General features: G+C 41.2%; 1 protein-coding gene across 2 annotated transcripts in view; it reads right to left on the bottom strand.

The window, feature by feature from the left end:
* Positions 1 to 8,167, bottom strand: part of LOC146672509 (nuclear factor 7, brain-like) — a 190,792-nt gene extending 182,625 nt beyond the window's left edge. The window contains exon 1 of one of the 2 annotated variants that reach the window (XM_085386304.1): positions 6,644 to 8,167. In XM_085386304.1, the coding sequence (XP_085242430.1) occupies positions 6,644 to 7,614 (971 nt within the window). In that variant the 5' untranslated portion in view covers positions 7,615 to 8,167. Of the gene's footprint in view, positions 1 to 5,199 lie in introns of those variants that run through there. The other variant, XM_085386297.1, reaches the window with a different exon arrangement.
* Positions 8,168 to 18,760: the final 10,593 nt, after the last annotated feature.

Below are 18,760 nucleotides of genomic sequence, written 5' to 3'. Positions count from 1 at the left end.
AAAGTTGCAAATAGAAATTTCCAGTTAACTCTGTCAAATGCTTTTTCTGCGTCTAAAGAGAATATTGTAGTTTCTAGGTTTTTACTGTATGAGTAGTCTATCAAATTAAGTAATCTACGTGTATTTGTTGATGAGTGCCTACCTTTTATGAAACCAGTTTGGTCAGGATGAATTAAGAGGGGGGTTATTTTCTCCATTCTCTTTGAGAGAGCTTTGCAGATTATTTTAAGGTCTACATTTATAAGGGATATTGGACGATAGCTTGAGAGATATACAGGGTCTTTGCCTGGTTTTAGCAGGAGATTAATGTTTGCAGAATTCATATTTGATGGAAGTCTGCCCTTTTCTTTGATTTCCAACAACGTTCTGTAAAAAACTGGTGCTAGAATCGACCAGAATTCTTTGTAGAATTCTGCAGGAAAGCTGTCTGGACCTGAAGCCTTATTATTGGGCATACTTATCAGGGCTTCCTGGAGTTCACCTGATGTCAGTGGCGAATCCAGTGCCATTGCTTGAGTGTCTAATAATTTTGGAAGAGTTATGTTGTCTAAAAACTAATCAATTTCCTTTTTAGATGGGTTTATTTGTGGTGAATACAATCTTTTATACAAATCCCTGAAAATGTTGTTTATTTGTTTCGGGTCATATACTGTGTTCCCAGATGAATATTGGGAAAGTTACTCAGCAGCAAGAGGTGGGATTACTGGTACCTTTAAAGGGGGACCTGGGAAAGCCCTTGGGGCTTTTTCCTGCTGTCTGTCCGTTGGGGTTGGTCGCAACCAATGATCCCTCTAAGCTGCGCGCGAGCGCAATTGCACACTGCTGGCACGGTCTCTGCGCACAGAAAATCTGCGTTGTGCACAAAAACAAAATCTAACCTGAATTGAACTTAAAATTAAAACTTTAACAATTCTGTTTTGCAATGTTAGTCAGTAAGTGACTGGCTGCTAGTGATGTGCGGATCGATCCTGAAATATCGATTCCTCCGATACCAATCATTTATGTTCTAGAATCGATTCTCACATTAAAATGTCGATATTTTAGTAATTTAGAGTAAATTTGTAGTTTATCATTAACAGGAACACAGTGGAAAGAAACTATAACATTCGGATTGTCTACATTCAAAGGAACTACTTCCTCTTCTGCCTTTCATACAGGTAGTGCAGAATTATTAGGCAAATGAGTATTTTGTCCACACCATCCTCTTCATGCATGTTGTCTTACTCCAAGCTGTATAGGCTCGACAGCCTACTACCAATTAAGCATATTATTGTGCATCTCTGTAATGAGAAGGGGTGTGGTCTAATGACATCAACACCCTATATCAGGTGTGCATAATTATTAGGCGACGTCCTTTCCTTTGGCAAAATGGGTCAAAAGAAGGACTTGACAGGCTCAGAAAAGTCAAAAATAGTGAGATATCCTGCAGAGGGATGCAGCAGTCTCAAAATTGCAAAGCTTCTGAAGCGTGATCATCGAACAATCAAATGCTTCATTCAAAATAGTCAACAGGGTCGCAAGAAGCGTGTGGAAAAACCAAGGCGCAAAATAACTGCCCATGAACTGAGAAAAGTCAAGCGTGCAGCTGCCAAGATGCCACTTGCCACCAGTTTGGCCATATTCCAGAGCTGCAACATCACTGGAGTGCCCAAAAGCACAAGGTGTGCAATACTCAGAGACATGGCCAAGGTAAGAAAGGCTGAAAGACGACCACCACTGAACAAGACACACAAGCTGAAACGTCAAGACTGGGCCAAGAAATATCTCAAGACTGGTTTTTCTAAGGTTTTATGGACTGATGAAATGAGAGTGAGTCTTGATGGGCCAGATGGATGGGCCCGTGGCTGGATTGGTAAAGGGCAGAGAGCTCCAGTCCGACTCAGACGCCAGCAAGGTGGAGGTGGAGTACTGGTTTGGGCTGGTATCATCAAAGATGAGCTTGTGGGGCCTTTTCGGGTTGAGGATGGAGTCAAGCTCAACTCCCAGTCCTACTGCCAGTTTCTGGAAGACACCTTCTTCAAGCAGTGGTACAGGAAGAAGTCTGCATCCTTCAAGAAAAACATGATTTTCATGCAGGACAATGCTCCATCACACGCATCCAAGTACTCCACAGCGTGGCTGGCAAGAAAGGGTATAAAAGAAGAAAAACTAATGACATGGCCTCCTTGTTCACCTGATCTGAACCCCATTGAGAACCTGTGGTCCATCATCAAATGTGAGATTTACAAGGAGGGAAAACAGTACACCTCTCTGAACAGTGTCTGGGAGGCTGTGGTTGCTGCTGCACGCAATGTTGATGGTGCACAGATCAAAACACTGACAGAATCCATGGATGGCAGACTTTTGAGTGTCCTTGCAAAGAAAGGTGGCTATATTGGTCGCTGATTTGTTTTTGAATGTCAGAAATGTATATTTGTGAATGTGGAGATGTTATATTGGTTTCACTGGTAAAAATAAATAATTGAAATGGGTATATATTTGTTTTTTGTTAAGTTGCCTAATAATTCTGCACAGTAATAGTCACCTGCACACACAGATATCCCCCTAAAATAGCTAAAACTAAAAACAAACTAAAAACTACTTCCACAAACATTCAGCTTTGATATTAATGAGTTTTTTGGGTTCATTGAGAACATGGTTGTTGTTCAATAATAAAATTATTACTCAAAAATACAACTTGCCTAATAATTCTGCACTCCCTGTATACTGAGACTAAGTCGAAGTTAAAAGACAAAAAATACAAAAAATGATAAATAAATATGTTCCATCTATCTGTTTGCTTCCTCTTATCCTCTTCAGGGTAGTGGAGGTTGCTGGAGCCTATCCCAGCTGTCATAGGGCGAGAGGCATGGTACACCCTGGACAGGTCGCCAGTCTGTTGCTAATAAATAGAGAAATATTTTTAATGCGTATACGCTCATTCGATTGTTTTATGTATAAAAGAAGGCCAGCTTTGAGACTAGGTCACAGGCTGACAGGAAACTGCATGTTTTTTGTAGAGTTATTGCAAGTTATTACAAGCTGCACAGGAAGTTTTAGTGCACAGGCATATTAATAGATAAGACACAGAAAAGAGGACCTTTGCCATATAAGCAATGTTGGTATCGAAACTGTGACGTGTAAAGTACAGAAATAACACCATATAAGACACATGTTGAGCTTGTAATGTTAGAGATCCTGCAACTGGCGTTTGGGCTGTGCAGGGGTGTCTCTCTTCCAGAAGATGATTGAATAAAAAGAAATAGAAATGCTTTAACACACTGAGTCAGTCTTCTCTGTTCTATCATGGGGACAAAAGAATCGGGGTTAATACTAACACACAGCGTCAGACAACATTGCGTACTCACATTTACTTCTGCATTCACGCCTATGGGCAATGTAGATTGATCAGTTAACGTATCCCCACTAAGTGCAAGTCTTTGGACTGTGGGAGGAAGCCGAGTACCAGAGGAGACGGGGAGAACATGCAAAGTGTTTTCATAGACAGTCAGTCATAAAGCGCTATACACAGTGACACATGATACACAGTAATATGTGTTTGAATGCAGCCTGTCCTGTACAGATGTGTTCATGTGTTCTGATTTAACGGCAGATTTCTCCACATGCAGGACAAAAAAATTCCTGCTTCTGTAACAAAAAATGAACCACATATTTGCTTTGAATTCTAATATGTAATCGAACCTTTCCGTCGCGTTCGGGTGAAATCATTACAACTTAAAAATCATAAATACTGTGTTTTACATCTGATTGCCTCAAGGCCTTATGATATCATCCACACTATGCACTTAAACATATAAAAGTGATGATCACCTGTTTTTGAGTGTTTTAATCAACTTTCACGGGGTTTGGGCAGGTAAGGGCAGCAGAGAATGGAGCTGATCATCCACAGAAGCACAGAAATCCAAGGAAGAATGTTGAGTCATTTTTCCAGGAGATAACAGGCTTTGTTGTGGTAAAAAATATTTTGTACTTATAAATCAAATGCGTTGTTGTGAACTTTTTTAACCTTGCAAACCAAAATGTCTGAAGGTTTTATGTTTGTGCGTCTATAGATAAAAAGAAGTTACATTTTGTTTTCTTAAGGCCTGATTAAATATACAAAGCAAAACCCTACCTGTAAAACTCCACAATCAAATTGCCTGGCTGTGTGTGAGTTTCAACTTGCCAGTACGACCCAATTGTTTTTTTGTTTTGGTTTTTGTTACCCAATTTTTTCTTCCTTTCAGCTGATGGTTCATGTCAATCCCAAATGTAAAACTCCAAAAACAAGATTCAGGCATATCTAGTACACACAGAGCTGCCACACAAAGAAATGACAGAGCATAGAGCGTAGCCAGCACTACAAAATTTGGATCCTCAGCTCTTAGTGGTGAGCGCAGTGCATGCTACGTCCGCTGTGAAAGGGCCTTTACCCTGCGTAGTGTGACTCACAGCAATGGTCCTGGGTCAGTCCTGACTTTGTGTTAAACTAACCCTAAAGCAATAATAGCATTTCTAACCACTGATATACCACAACTTCAACAGCTAGCAAAAGTTAGGGACCTAGCTTGTAAGAGCCATGTGTGACCAACAAGAGAAAGATGGTTCACAACTTCACCTGAGAGTAAAAAGATAGAAAGAGTGAAGAGGTGGAGAGAGACAGAAAGAAGGAAGAACACTCCAGGCCAGCCAGGACTATGACACTATTAGATTTAAAGGTCCAAGATTCAGCTGCTTAGCCTTTTTCTTCTGTGACACCAGGAAATAATCATCTTTTGAAAACCACAGCTGTTACTTCTCCACCTTCTACTCAGGTTGTTACTTATCAATGTTTTAACTGGGCTGGTTCTTTTCTATCTCAGCCTTTACAACACTTTATATAACATACCTTGTTCAGTTTTATTTTTTGTTTAAATGCTTTCTGTGTAACATTCACACTCTAAACAAGTTTCTTGTTGTTCATTTAATAATGTCTTGATTAGATCTTTAAGAAGTTATTACCTTATTACTTACTACTACTGCTACATTGAAAGTGCTTTATAAAACTATCATTATTATTGTCATTATTATTGTTATAAATTAGGATTTGTTCATACTAAATGAAACTGTTTAATCTGCAAAATTAGTGGCTGAAAGTTTAGATAAATGAAATGAATCGACAAACAGCAGCATTTTTTGCTGCAGCAGGAAAACTGAACAGAATGTATGTAAGAGGTCAGAGTGAGGATGACGTCACTTAATACAGGAAATACATGTTTGTCTGTTTTGATGATGAAGGACTTCTTCAGCTCTGTAAACAGCTACACTTGAGAGGACAGAGGTGATTTCATGGATCAATAACAATGTGTTTATCAGCTTTCATCATCGCAGTGCAGACATGACGTCAGATCTATCAGAGTGAAGGCCGTCTCTCTGATGACGTCACAGAGCAGAGTCCTTCTGTCCAATAAAGGATCTCAGATCAGCTGCTGCCATCTTGTGGCCACAGTTGGTTACTGTCTCTGAAAGTTGTCTCATGTTTCCTGTTGTCCTGCTAACAAAGGCTGGAGCTCATCATGCTGAGAGGGCAGCAGCATTTTGTGGCTCTTCACACATGTTCATTATATTCTGATGATCCTGGATGGAGACAAACTACAGATAAGTGTGTTCAGCCCAACTAGTTTATCTCATTACAGCAGTTTGATGTTTCCCTTTGAATCCCCCTGAAGATCCTGACAGTGAAGCACGTACATAATACTCCAGCCTTTCAACTCTGAGCTTATTTAGTTCTATTAATACACTGAAATCTCATTTGTGTCATGAAGAAAGTCTTTAATCAAACAGAATTCAAAGATCAGAAACATTTCATATATGGAGTTAAACATGAATCATTGTTTCAACAACATATTTATTGTTGTCATAAACAGACAAGAAGACAACAACAAACTGCTCCTCCCATTCAACACATGTCAGTCCATATCCCAGCAAACTAAATCATCTCCATTTACACATCAAATAGAAACATGAATCACTTGTAATGATTAGAAACTTGATAGAATTTCAAATCTAGTTTGGGGAGTCATTCAGTGAGAAACAGTGAAATGATTTTCCATGTGAAAAGGTGGACAGCAGAAACAGAAAGAAACAGTGAGAACTAAAAGAGAAACAAAGAGCTTTGGAACAACGAGGCAGCAGGAGGACAGCTGCAGTTTAACAGCTTCAACTCACTGACAGGAAACAACATTAGAAACATCATCATCCTCAACTCATCTGCTGCACTGACACTGACACCTTCAACGGACACACCTTTGCTTTACCATCATCAACAGTGCTAATGTATGGAAACATCCTGTGAGTGAAAGTGTGTGTGAAGGTGTGTATGTGTGTGTTAGTATCAGGTTCAGAGAACGACAGCTTTCCTCTGTTCCAGTCCAGATTCACTCTGATCCTCTGGAACTTCTGCTGGACTGAGAGATCAGTGAGAGGACCTGGTGGTGAGCGTGTGTAGTACGTACCTAAACTGCACCCTATTGTCCATAATCCAGACAGTATGCTTCCCTTCCTCTGCACAGACTCTGCCAACACCCCCAGTTCCCACACTGTACTGTCTCCAACTTCAACATCCCAGCTGTGAGTCCCTGAGTTAAAGCCCTCAGAGCCCAGGACAGAGATATAATTATCAAACCTCTCTGGATTATCAGGAAGCTGCTGCCTCTCTCCTCCTTCTCTCACACTGGTCAGATCTTCAGACAGGATGAGTTCTGGATGAGCAGTGTTTGGGTCCAGAATGAGAGGAGTGTAGGAGACCATGTCCTTCATGTTGTTCCAGATGTTGAAGGTCAGGTTGCCCAGGTGTTTGGCCTGGTCTATCAGAGCTCCTGAGGGCAGCTGTGGATCATCCAGCAGGGGGCAGCGCTGGACTCTTTCCACTGCAGCCTTGTAGTTGTGCAGGAATGAGACGTCTTCAGCTCTCAGCTCCTCCTCTGTGGCTCTGACTGTGTCTGAAAGAGCTGCTATCTCTCTGCTCAGAGCCTCCATCTTCTCCTTCATCATCCCACTCTTCTGCTCCTCTTCCTCCCTCAGTGCAGCCAGCCTGGCCTCCTCTTCCTCTGCTAGAAACTGGTGAAGCTTCTTAAACTGCTCCTTAATCTGCCTCTCTGTGTGTCGGGCCTGGACCTTAATGTGTTCTGCTGTTTGATCAAACTTCACTTTAACTCGTTTGCAAACCTTTAACTTCTTCTTTAAGGGCTCCAGAGTTTCCTGAAGTTCCTTCTTGTGTTGTTGTGCAGCTTCATCGATGGGTCTGAAGCTGTGATTGGTGTGTTTTTCTGAGTCTCTGCAGACGAGACACACTGGCTGCTGATGGTCCAGACAGAAGAGTTTGAGTTTCTCAGAGTGCAGACTGCAGAGATCCTCTGAAGCTCTCTGATCTCTCTCCTGTAAGAACGACTCACACAGGTTCTTTAAAGCTCGGTTTAAAGGTGGATCATTCACTGATATTTCCTTACAAACTGGACACTCGTGTATTGGTCTCTCTCTCCACCATCTCTTCAGACAGTCTTTACAGAAGCTGTGGCTACATGACAGAAGAACAGGATCTCTGAAGACCTCCTGACAGACCGGACAGCAGAGATCCTCCTCTGATCTGGAAGCCATTGAGTCTGTGAGTGAAGCTGAAAACAGGAGAGAGGCAGTACAGTCAGTCCTGGTTCCCCTCCCTCCTCTACCACCTTCACTGAAACTTACTTTGAGTCGTGTTTTTGCTCAAACTCACATTCAGTGTGTGGAGCGTCAGCAGCTTGAAGCAGCAGTGTTGGAGTTTTCCATGTTTCTCTCCTGTAGCTGGACTCACTCAGAGGAAGCTGCTAGTTTGGTCTGAACTCAGTCTGATCGTCTGTGCGTCTCTCTTTACTGAGGACAAAGAACTTCCTGACAGGAAGTTCCTGTTTCCTGATTTGTCGCATTTGAGTGACGTGAGGGGAGGAGAAAATGTTGCTGTTTGACTTTTAACTAAGGTGTGTTTCAATCCTGCCTGCAGCTCAAAAGCTGTAAAACAGGTTTTGTGTCTTTTCACCTCCACAGGTCACAACATGAAACCTGTTGTGAAGTTTATAAAATAAAGTGTCACTCGGTGGTGCAGCTGTTTGTCAGCTTCTATTTTAGACTTTGTTCTGGTTCTTGTTCAGGTTCCCAGCAGTGGGAGTGTAATGCAGTCACACAAACACAGGTGGTGTTAAGGTGGATTCACTTAGTTACAGACAGTGGTGTTGGAACTAAGGGGTTGGAAACAGAAGCGACCGCTGGTGTGTACTTGTATTTTTTTCAAGATGGCGCCTGTGTTTGGCTTTGCCGCTTGTACAGCTCGCTGGTATAGTTTTATACTGGCCGCTATTGTCACTTGCAATATTATTTTTACCGTCCTATGTTTTGATTTTGTCTCTGCCACCAATACTTATGATCGGGGCATGATGTTGTATATCAAAGATTCAATGGAGAGCTACTGTGACAGCTGGGACAGTTACAGGAAATTTTTCCCTCCACCCTTTGTGTGTTCCTCACCTGACTGCATGTTACCGTACATATCGGTGGGATTTAACACGAAGAAAAGAAGAAGTAGGGGAACCAGGGCCGGTGTCCAGGTGCGACTGAGAAGGTACCGAAGATTAGCTTCTTGGATGTGGGAAGAATCCCGGTGCCTACGACCAATTCATCTATTGTCACCTGGTGCCGACGCTACACTGCAGTTCCCAGCTCGGAGTCTATGGTCTGATGGCCCCATGTTCACTTGGCGTCCCTCCTTCGACCGCCGTTTTGATGGCAGAGGTGATGTACCACTATGGATATTAGCTTCTGCTAGCCCTGAAGTCCCCGCCCGGCGTAACAGGTGTAGAGGTGCGCATAGGTGTTTATTTCGAGTGCCACTGCAGTCAGCTGTTGACTGCACCAACCAAAAGTCTTCAATCAGGTTTGCCCTGCTCAACACTCGCTCAATCACAAACAAATCGTTTATTTTAAACGATCTTTTTATAAAGGAATCTCTCAACTTCTTGTGTTTAACTGAGACGTGGCAACAAAACATGGATTATATACATCTGAAGGAAATTTGTTCGACTGGCTGCTCCGTCATCGGAACTCCACGTCTTTCGGGACGTGGCGGAGGTCTCGCTGTTGTGCACCAGGACAGATTCACATGCAGACTGATGAACTCGGATTCCTTTACCTCATTTGAACTTCAGATGATAAAGGTCGGCTCTTTGCACACCTTTTATTGTATTTTAATCTACCGACCTCCTGGCCCTGCCGGAGTCTTTTTAACTGAATTTAACGACCTCCTATCATCCATTATTAAATTAGAGAAGGTGGTAATGTTGGGAGATTTTAACTTTCATATTGATGATGCATCCTGTAATATGGCTGCTGACTTCATGACTATCACAGAGTCTTTTAATTTTATGCAGCATGTTTCTGGCCCTACACATGTAAAGGGTCACACATTGGACCTTGTTTTCTCCTTGGGTTTAAATATAAATGACATTCGTGTGGAAAATGTCCATGTGAGTGACCATAGCTGCATATATTTTAACTTGTCGTTTTATTTGGATCCCCTGGCTCCCAAAATAACGATTGAAAGGCGAATCATAAACCTGAACGCCGGCAAAAGGTTCCATGTTTGACGCTGAAATGACTTACAATGATTTGGACTCTCTTGTCTCATCCTTTAATAACCAGTGTACTTCTATTTTAGACATAGTGGCACCTCTGAAAAAAAGTACTGTCCTACGTTTGAAATCTCATCCTTGGTTAAATGAAAACATTTGTAATTTCAGAAGATATTGTCGCAAGCTAGAACGTTTGTGGAAGGCTTCCAAACTTGAGGTTTATAAGTTACACCTTAAAGAATCTATCCTCTTGCTAAATGACATGTGGAAAAATGCCAGAACAGAGTATTTTTCACACCTCATAGCTTCAAAAAAGAAAGATCCTAAATTCTTGTTTAAAACAATTAAGAGTATTGTTTCTCCTGATGCTCCTTGTGCACCAGTTCACTCAACGTCCGACTGCAATGAGTTTATGAACTATTTCAGAAATAAGGTCATTGCAACCAGGTCTAATATCTCTCCATCATCTTCTCAATATCAAACTTTTAACTTGCTCTCCTCTGATACTTGGTCGTCTTTTACTCCTGTTACATTACAAGACATCAGAGGCCTGCTTTGTCATATAAAACAGACTTCAAGCCCCCTTGATGTCCTTCCATCTTCATTTTTCACTAGTGTGTTTGATTCCATTGGCCCCTGTATTGTGGAAATGATAAATACTTCTCTTCATATTGGCTCAGTCCCCAGCTTCTTTAAACAAGCTATCGTCGAGCCAATATTAAAGAAACCCCAGCTGGATCCATCTCTTCCTAACAGTTATAGGCCAATATCCAAATTGCCTTTTATATCGAAAATTTTAGAAAAAGTAGTACTAGAACAACTTAACTATTTCCTGGATAAAAATGCTGTTATGGACACTTTCCAGTCTGGTTTTCGTAAATTGCATTCCACTGAAACGGCCTTACTTAGAGTATCTAGTGATATCTTGATGGCAGCAGACTCTGGAGAATACACAGTGCTGGTCCTGCTGGATCTCAGCTCTGCTTTTGACACTGTAGATCACAGTATCATGATAAACAGACTCGAGAACTTGTTTGGGATTACTGGTGTTGTTTTAAAATGGTTTATATCATATCTGTCTGAGAGATCTTTTACTGTTTGCATGAATCATGTCACATCAGAATCAACAGTTTTGCCGTGTGGGGTACCTCAGGGATCTGTCCTGGGTCCAGTTCTCTTTTTACTTTATGTATTTCCCCTAGGCCAAATTATTAAGCGCTATAAATATATCTCCTATCATCTCTATGCTGACGACATCCAACTATACTGTTCCTTCAAAATGTCTGAGTTTTATAAATTGTCTAATTTAAGTAATTGTCTGACAGAAATCAACAAATGGTTATATGACAATTTTCTCCAACTAAACTCTGATAAAACAGAAACTCTAATTATTGCTCCAGACCATATGGTCCCAGAAATTAGACAGCATATCAGCTTCTTAGACCCTTACGTAAAATCAAGCCTTAGAAATCTCGGTGTCTTATTTGACAGCTCGATGTCGCTCGAGCAGCATTCTAAGCAGCTGGTCCGAAACTGTTTTTATCATTTACGGAATATTTCTAAACTCAGACTAATGGTATCAAAGCTTGAACTTGAGATGATTATTCATGCTTTTATTTCTTCTCGTTTAGACTATTGTAATGGCCTTTTTACTTGTTTTAACAAATCAGCCTTAAATCGTCTTCAGACTGTGCAGAATGCTGCAGCACGTCTCTTAACAGGCACCAAGAGAAGATCGCATATCACTCCAGTCTTGGCCTCCCTTCACTGGTTGCCTGTAAATTTTAGGTTTCCGTTTAAAATTTTAGTTCTAACCTTTAGGGCCCTGCACGGTCAGGCTCCTCAATATTTATCTGACCTGCTGAAATCACATACATCTTCTCGGGCTTTAAGGTCATTAGATCAGAGACTGCTGGTGGTACCACGCACTTGTTTTAAAACTCGTGGTGATCGGGCCTTTCAGACTGTGGCACCACGGTTGTGGAATTCTCTCCCACTGTCTCTTCGCTGCACGGACTCCATTGATTGTTTTAAGAAACAGCTGAAGACATTTTTATTTAGAAAAGCATTTGATTAATTTCTTCTTATGCTGTTTTTATAGTTTTATTGTTTTACATTGTTTTATTTACTGTTATATTGTTTTATATTCCCATTTTCTGTGTTGTAAAGCACTTTGTGATTTTTATCTGTGAAAAGCGCTATATAAATAAATTTTACTTACTACTTACTTACTTACTTACTTATTTCCTGTAACTAAGGGTGTGTTTCACTCCAAAGTTCAGACATTAACCTGCCAGAAGTTGTAAAAGTTACTAATAAAGAGCTTTTATCTCATTTCACATGCAGGTCAGAGCATGAAAGCTGTGATGCAGCAGTTTGAGGAAAATTGCTGCTGATATAAAATATTTTTTGTTGTTCTTTTACAAATCATATAAACGAGCAGAAAGAAAAGAAATAAGTGTAAAGAGTGCAGCAAAATGCATGTTTTAGTGTGAGTTGGTTCATCTGATCTGGTTGTGTAAAAGTCAGTGCATGACACTGAGTGTTACTTTTGTGTTACTGACACTCATCTCTGAGTCAGAGAAACGATTTCTCCCCTGTGATGTTCACACAGTGGTGAGTTACATGTTTGTGGAATTTTCACTGTTTTATAGAATTAAATTTTCTCTTACTTTCGTTTTTCTGTTATTTACTAAAAAATCTTTCAAAGAAATAATGAATTCTCCACACGTGTTTGAAGGTTGGATGCAAATATCATTTGATCTAAAAGCCAAATATCTGCTGATGAAAACAAGGCCAGATGTTGAGCAGCTGTATTGCTGCATGACATCAGCCCACAGCAGCAGAGACCGTGGAGCCAACATGTGAGAAACAAAGCAACACGCTGAACATCTGAACCACAGCAGGAAGTGCGACTCTTTGTAGACCTGTGGACAGGAAACACACAGCAGGTCCTGATCAGTAACAGGGTCCAAATACAAACATGTGTTTATCAGCATCTGTATATATGAGCACACAGAGAGCTCAGCTGGACACACACTTCAGTCCTCCATCAAACACAATGCACTGTTTTCATCAGCTGCAGCCAGTGTTGGGAAGTAATGGAATACATTTACCGCCGTTACGTATTTAAAATACAAAATATGAGTAACTGTACTTCTTTACAGTTACCGTTTAAAAAGGTGGTATTCAGAATACAGTTACTATTTTTGGTAATTACACACCGTTGGAAACCCAAACAAAACACACATTAAGAGGCTCTAATGTCTGTGTCTCTCTCGTCTCATAATGACGTGAAGAAATAGTTTTTTTAAATGATTTAATATGAAGGCAAAAGGCAGAGTGTTACAGGCATCGCCCTAAAGAATGTAGCCTCATGGGCAGTATAGTCCGTGCTGCAGGGAGAATGGACTGCCTACCCGTTATATGTCTGTGAGCGAGGGAGGGAGAAAAAGGAAAAGTAGGAGCTGTCATCGAGCAGAAACGAGCTGGAAGCATGTAAATATAATAATAACCACTGCAGCCAAGAAGAGTGCCTGACGAGCCCAGTTGTAAGCAGTGTTGGGACTAACGCGTTATTAAGTAACGCGTTACAGTAACTACGTTATTATTGTGGTAACGAGCACGGTAACTAGTTATTATGCCAAAATCAGGAACGCGTTAGTCGTTACTGGGATTTAGATAGGGTCGTTACTCGTTACTTCGTGTGGTGGCTATCGCGGAGCTTCCACAGATTCAGTAACATTAGCAAGTGGTGGAGGCCGGCAGGTGGATGAAGGAAAAGGGAAGCAGAAGGAAAAGAGACCCGAGGCGGCCGCCGGTCCAAGTGTGAACTGAACTTCAGGTAAGAAGTTATGACCTGCAGTCTCTCTGGGTCAGATATAAACCAAGTTTAGGTGGAGTTTATTTTCGTTATGCTGACTTTTTCCGTACTGCGTCCTAGCTAGCATGACGGAGTTTCTATACAGCTGGGTGGTGCTATGAAGTTAATGATGTTGAACTTTATTTTGTTCATAAGTTATTAGAGTTGCCAACCGTCCCGTCTGGTATTCAGAGAAAATATTACGCGTTTCTTATTGAGGTGAAAAGGAACAGTTTGTCCCGTAATTCAGCTACAATGAAAAAGACACAAAGCTGGAGTTATTCTGTGTCTTTGCTGCACAGCTGCCTCTTCTTTCATTCTCCCCTTCCCTCTCCTGTTTCTACTTCAATCATGAAACTGATCAGTGATCAGCTGATCGGCTCTCTTGTTTGTTTATCGCCCACTTTGCGCTGAAAGAGGAAACCAGCGGATGTCGCGCTAAACAACAGCAGCACGTTTGATCAGCTGTTGTTAGAATTTATTTAATATTAATTTCTAGTGTCAGCTGATGTTTGCTGGAGCCACAGCTGTAAACCTGCTGGTCATGATATCGGTTTGTATATCTGGTGAGAGGGAAACATGAAGATGAAACCAGGAGATGTCCTTACTGGATCATCAGAGCTGAACAGGTGATGGAGAAACAGGTTTACCTTTTAGGTGACATGAATGAGTTGAAGGGAAGTTATGAACTGTTTCTGAGAGACAAATAACACCAGGATCCTTTTTTAAGTAGCTGACAGCTGGTAACTGTGCAGGGGCGGGTCTAGCAAAGTGTTGCCAGGGGGGCAGGTAGGGCATTAACAGGGAAAGGGGGGCACAAAGAAATACTTATATATCTTATTCTCATTTAAAATGTCTCGCTTTTAAAAAATAATTATCTGAATCTTGCAACAAACGATTGATAGATTGATGCATATATACCATCAAAACAGTGTACATCACTGTCACAACAGTGTTTATTTTCATTCATTGTTTTTTCCTATAATGGTGGGCCTCTAGTCAAAATGTCCGGGCCAATTTTCTGTCCCAGTCCAGCCCTGTATGCAGCTCATCTGCAGTCTGGTGTTACCTACATCTTCCTATTCAGAAGGCAGAATTTCCGAGTTCTGAGTACAATCAAAGCACCACGACTGCAGTTTTTGTGTTGGATGTAAAAGGCGCACATGACACTGTGACGTAGGCTAGAATCATGGCAGCAGTCAATGACGGTCCAGGCGTGGGATTTCTCTCGTGGAAATATGCACATTATCTTTTCCTTTCTATTGGTAGGTGGCACAGTGCACTTGTGGCAAGTAAGCAAGCTAGAAGACTGGCAAAGTTATGGAAGCAACACATTAACAAGAGAATTCTGAGTAAAACCAAAGTTACTTTCCCTAGTAACTAGTTACTTTGAAAGTAACGAGTAACTTGAAGTAACTGAGTTACTTTTGAGAGAAGTAACTAGTAATGTAACTAAGTTACTATTTTTAATTAACTTACCCAACACTGGTTGTAAGTAAGCTATTAAGACTCGACTGTACACCGTGTTCGTGTTTTCCTCTGAAACTATAAGCTCCGTTGAAGCAGCCATTCAACGCCTCTCTCTGTCTCTCGCTAGCAAAGTTGACCCAGACAACAAAGTAAAGCTAGTTTTCGGCTACGAGCCCGACACGAACCTGATGTATTAGCCAGAGGTCCCTTTACTAGTCTTTATATACGCGCTGAATAGTTTTCTATACGAGATCGCTGCAATAAGTGCACCCTTACCTAATGTCCACCTACTGTTACTCATTTATATTAACATTTAAAAATCTAGTTGGTATTGGTATGACGAGTAACCTTCAGTAATAGCAATAAATAACACAGCAATAGTACATTCATGTAGTTGTAAACAGCATGATAATATATTAAGTGATCCAAAGTACTCATAATACGTTACTTTCATTGAGTAACGTAACGAAATACGTAACGAAATACGCTACAAAATACATTTTGGGGCATTTATTCTGTAATCTGTAGTGGAATACATTTTAAAAGTAACCTTCCCAACACTGTCCATCAGCAGTGGACAGTGTTATATATATATATATATATATATATATATACACACACACACACACACACACACACACACACACACACACACACATATATAAATACAGAGACAAATATAAATAAACTATACGTAGGGGATAAATAGAATAAATAGGAATAAAAAATAAAAATACAAGTGAATTGCACATTTCAAGTATTGAGGTCTATTGCACTGTTGACTATTTACAAAAGTATTGCACAAGGTATTGCACAGTGAGATGAAGAGGCACTACAGCTTAGTTGTTCCCTCCTTTGTCCTCCTGTTTCCTGTCTCCCCTCCCTCTCCCCTCCAGAGAGGAGTTAAACAGTCTGATGGCGTGTGGGACAAAGGAGTTTTTAAGTCTGTTAGTTCTTGTCTTGGGGAGAAGCAACCTGTCACTGAACAGACTCTTCTGGTTGTTTATGGCCGTGTGCAGAGGATGCCTGGCATTGTCCATAATGTCCATCAGTTTCTTTAATGTCCTTTTCTCTGCCACTGTCACCAGAGTGTCCAGCTTCATGCCGACCACAGAGCCAGCCTTCCTGATCAGTTTCTCCAGCCTGGATGAGTCCTTCTTTGCTGTGCTGCTCCCCCAGCACACCACAGCATAGAAAAGTACTCCAGCAACCACCGACTGGTAAAACATCCTCAGGAGCTTCCTGCAGATGTTAAAAGACCTCAGCCTCCTGAGGAAGTACAGTCGGCTTTGGGCTTTTTTATACAGGTGCTCTGTGTTGCATGACCAGTCCAGTTTATTGTCCACCCACAGCCCGAGGTACTTGTACTTGTTGACCACCTCCACCTCCTCCCCCTCTATCTGAACCGGCAGTGGACCTTCTCTGGACCTCCCGAAGTCCACAACCAGTTCCTTAGTCTTTGAGGTGTTGAGTTGCAGGTGGTTTGTGTGACTCCATGCGACAAAGTTCCTCACCAGACTTCTGTATATCGCTGCTGTGGGCCCGGTTCAGGGTCAGGGGTAAGCAAATAGGGTAAACATGGATACCCCCTATCACCAAGCAAGTAGCCAGTGAACTCTCCTAAGACAGAAGGATACACTTCAGTTCAAATGTCCCTGTAGCAATTGGTCTTTATATATTTTAAAGTATTTTCAACTCACCATGTCCAAGTTTTGTGCTCAGTGTACATTCACGAAAAATTCGTGAGTCATGAACAGAGCCTGGCCACTTGGCTTCCACATTTGTGATAATGTTGGCAGCATCACATATGATCTTCACAGTGCAGAGAACACAAATTAGCATCCATTACTATAATGAAATAATTTGTTAGTTTGACATGCTACAGGGAACTATGTACCTGTACATTAATGCTGTGGAAAGACTTCCTGTTCACATAGTCTCCTTCATTTACTGAAGGAGCAATGATTGGAATGTGAGTGCCATCTGTACAGCCAATCACGCCTGGGAACCGTGAAAATAAATGTAAAATTTAAGTAGTAGTTCAAATATCACCACATCATAAATTAAGTTTTGGTCATCCTGATACCTGCAGTTTTGTGGAATCCCTCTTTGATAAATCTTGTGGGTCTATGACCGGGGAACACCACAGACGAGTACAGGAGACGTTTCAGTGCAACTGTAACATTCCTGACTGCCCGACAGACGGTAGCCTTGGAAACGTGCTCAGCGTCACCAATATTATACAGAAAGCTCCCGTTTGCAAAAAACCGAAGTGCAATACAAATAATATGTACAGAACTGAGAGGATGTCCGCGATGTGTCACATGAGCAATATTAGGCCTGAGGATGTTATTCAAATAAATTATAGATTGTGCTGGAAAACGGTAACGTTCACACAGAAAATGATCAGGAAATGATAAAATGTCCAAACGCGCTCTAATCACTCTCTCCCGGCGGAGAGCTCTGCGGAGAATTTGGGCTTCAACATCTACTGGCTCTTCAAGGAAGGGGCACGCCATGTCTGACACTTATACAGTCAGGTTTCCGACACAGAGGCGAAGAACGTCAGGGTTAGTTGAAGTAAACCTGCTAGGGGGCAGGTTAGCTTCACGGAGTGTGTCGTCATAGTAACTCACTCAGGATCAATCTAAACTCGCTTTGTGAAACCGAAAACCCAGAGTTTTCGTTAACTCAGGGTATACTTACTCAGAGTTTGCACTAAACCGGCTTCCTGAAACAGGGCCCAGTAAGCTTGTACTTTAAAAAACAAACAAACTAGTCTTTTTTTTTTTTAATTTGGCAGAGTTTAAAAGAGTAAATTTTGCTTGTCCCTCTACAAATCACTTTCTATATTTTGAAAGTACAGTGGTATTCATATCATATGCTATCTGCTTAGCAGGTTAATTAATTAAATTGACAGAAAAGGGGTTCTGTAAACTGTGCATATGCTACAAGCTGATTAGCTGACAAGTGGAACAGCTGTGTGTTTGTTTCAAGGTGACCAGCAGCTGACTCCACCCAAAGGAAGTGACCTCACCCCTGTTTTATTCATTGAAACAGGATGATGAAAAGCTGTGAGCGAGCGTTTTGAGATGTAAACACTCACTCAAGAAGAAAAAAACTGGATCAGACTAAAAGTTAGCCAGTTGTTTTTATTTTCACTTATTTACAGGATGGCTCCTTTCAATAAAATCAATATGAAACAGTAGAAGATGGAAACCTGCCAGATTTGAGCTAAACTGCTCATTTCCATGTGTCGTCCATGGGCAGGTCACATGACTCTATCCAACATACAAAGACACACAAGAAAAGCCAGAGAAACAAAGACAAATCCAAACAATCCATCATACTGAGTCAAAGTGATCACAGGTCTGCTTGTTGGAAATTACATTAAACGTTACACAAAGAACATAAAAGAAGTAAACTTCATAAAAACTTCACAAATGATGCTTTAAATGAAAAATAAATCCGTGTAAATAATTCAACAGGTCACATGTTAGAACCACCTTAACTAAACTCTGTAGCCGGTCACTGTGGTTTGTCCCAGCAGCTCTTAGGAAACAAACTGCTAACTTCAGTGTCAGCGCACACTGTTAGTAAACTATGCAACACTGAATTCAGGTTTCAGTTGTGTTAAGTTGTGAAGTTGTGATGAAAGTCTTCTTACTGACACAGGTAGGATGGTCAGGCGTCCTCTGTTCCTTCACCGTTCATGAACTGTCACTTATAAAATGCTGCCAAACATCAACTACACTCAATAACTAAACGTGTGCAGGTTAAAGTGATGGACGCCCAGATCTGCACTCCAAAT

Source organism: Rhamphochromis longiceps, linkage group LG3 (genome assembly GCF_057381845.1).
Source record: "Rhamphochromis longiceps isolate RC_006_pf linkage group LG3, R_longiceps_female_GT1.1, whole genome shotgun sequence".
In the NCBI taxonomy this organism is placed as follows: domain Eukaryota; kingdom Metazoa; phylum Chordata; class Actinopteri; order Cichliformes; family Cichlidae; genus Rhamphochromis; species Rhamphochromis longiceps.
Note: the sequence above shows the minus strand (reverse complement) of the source record. Positions and strands in the feature narration are given on the sequence as shown.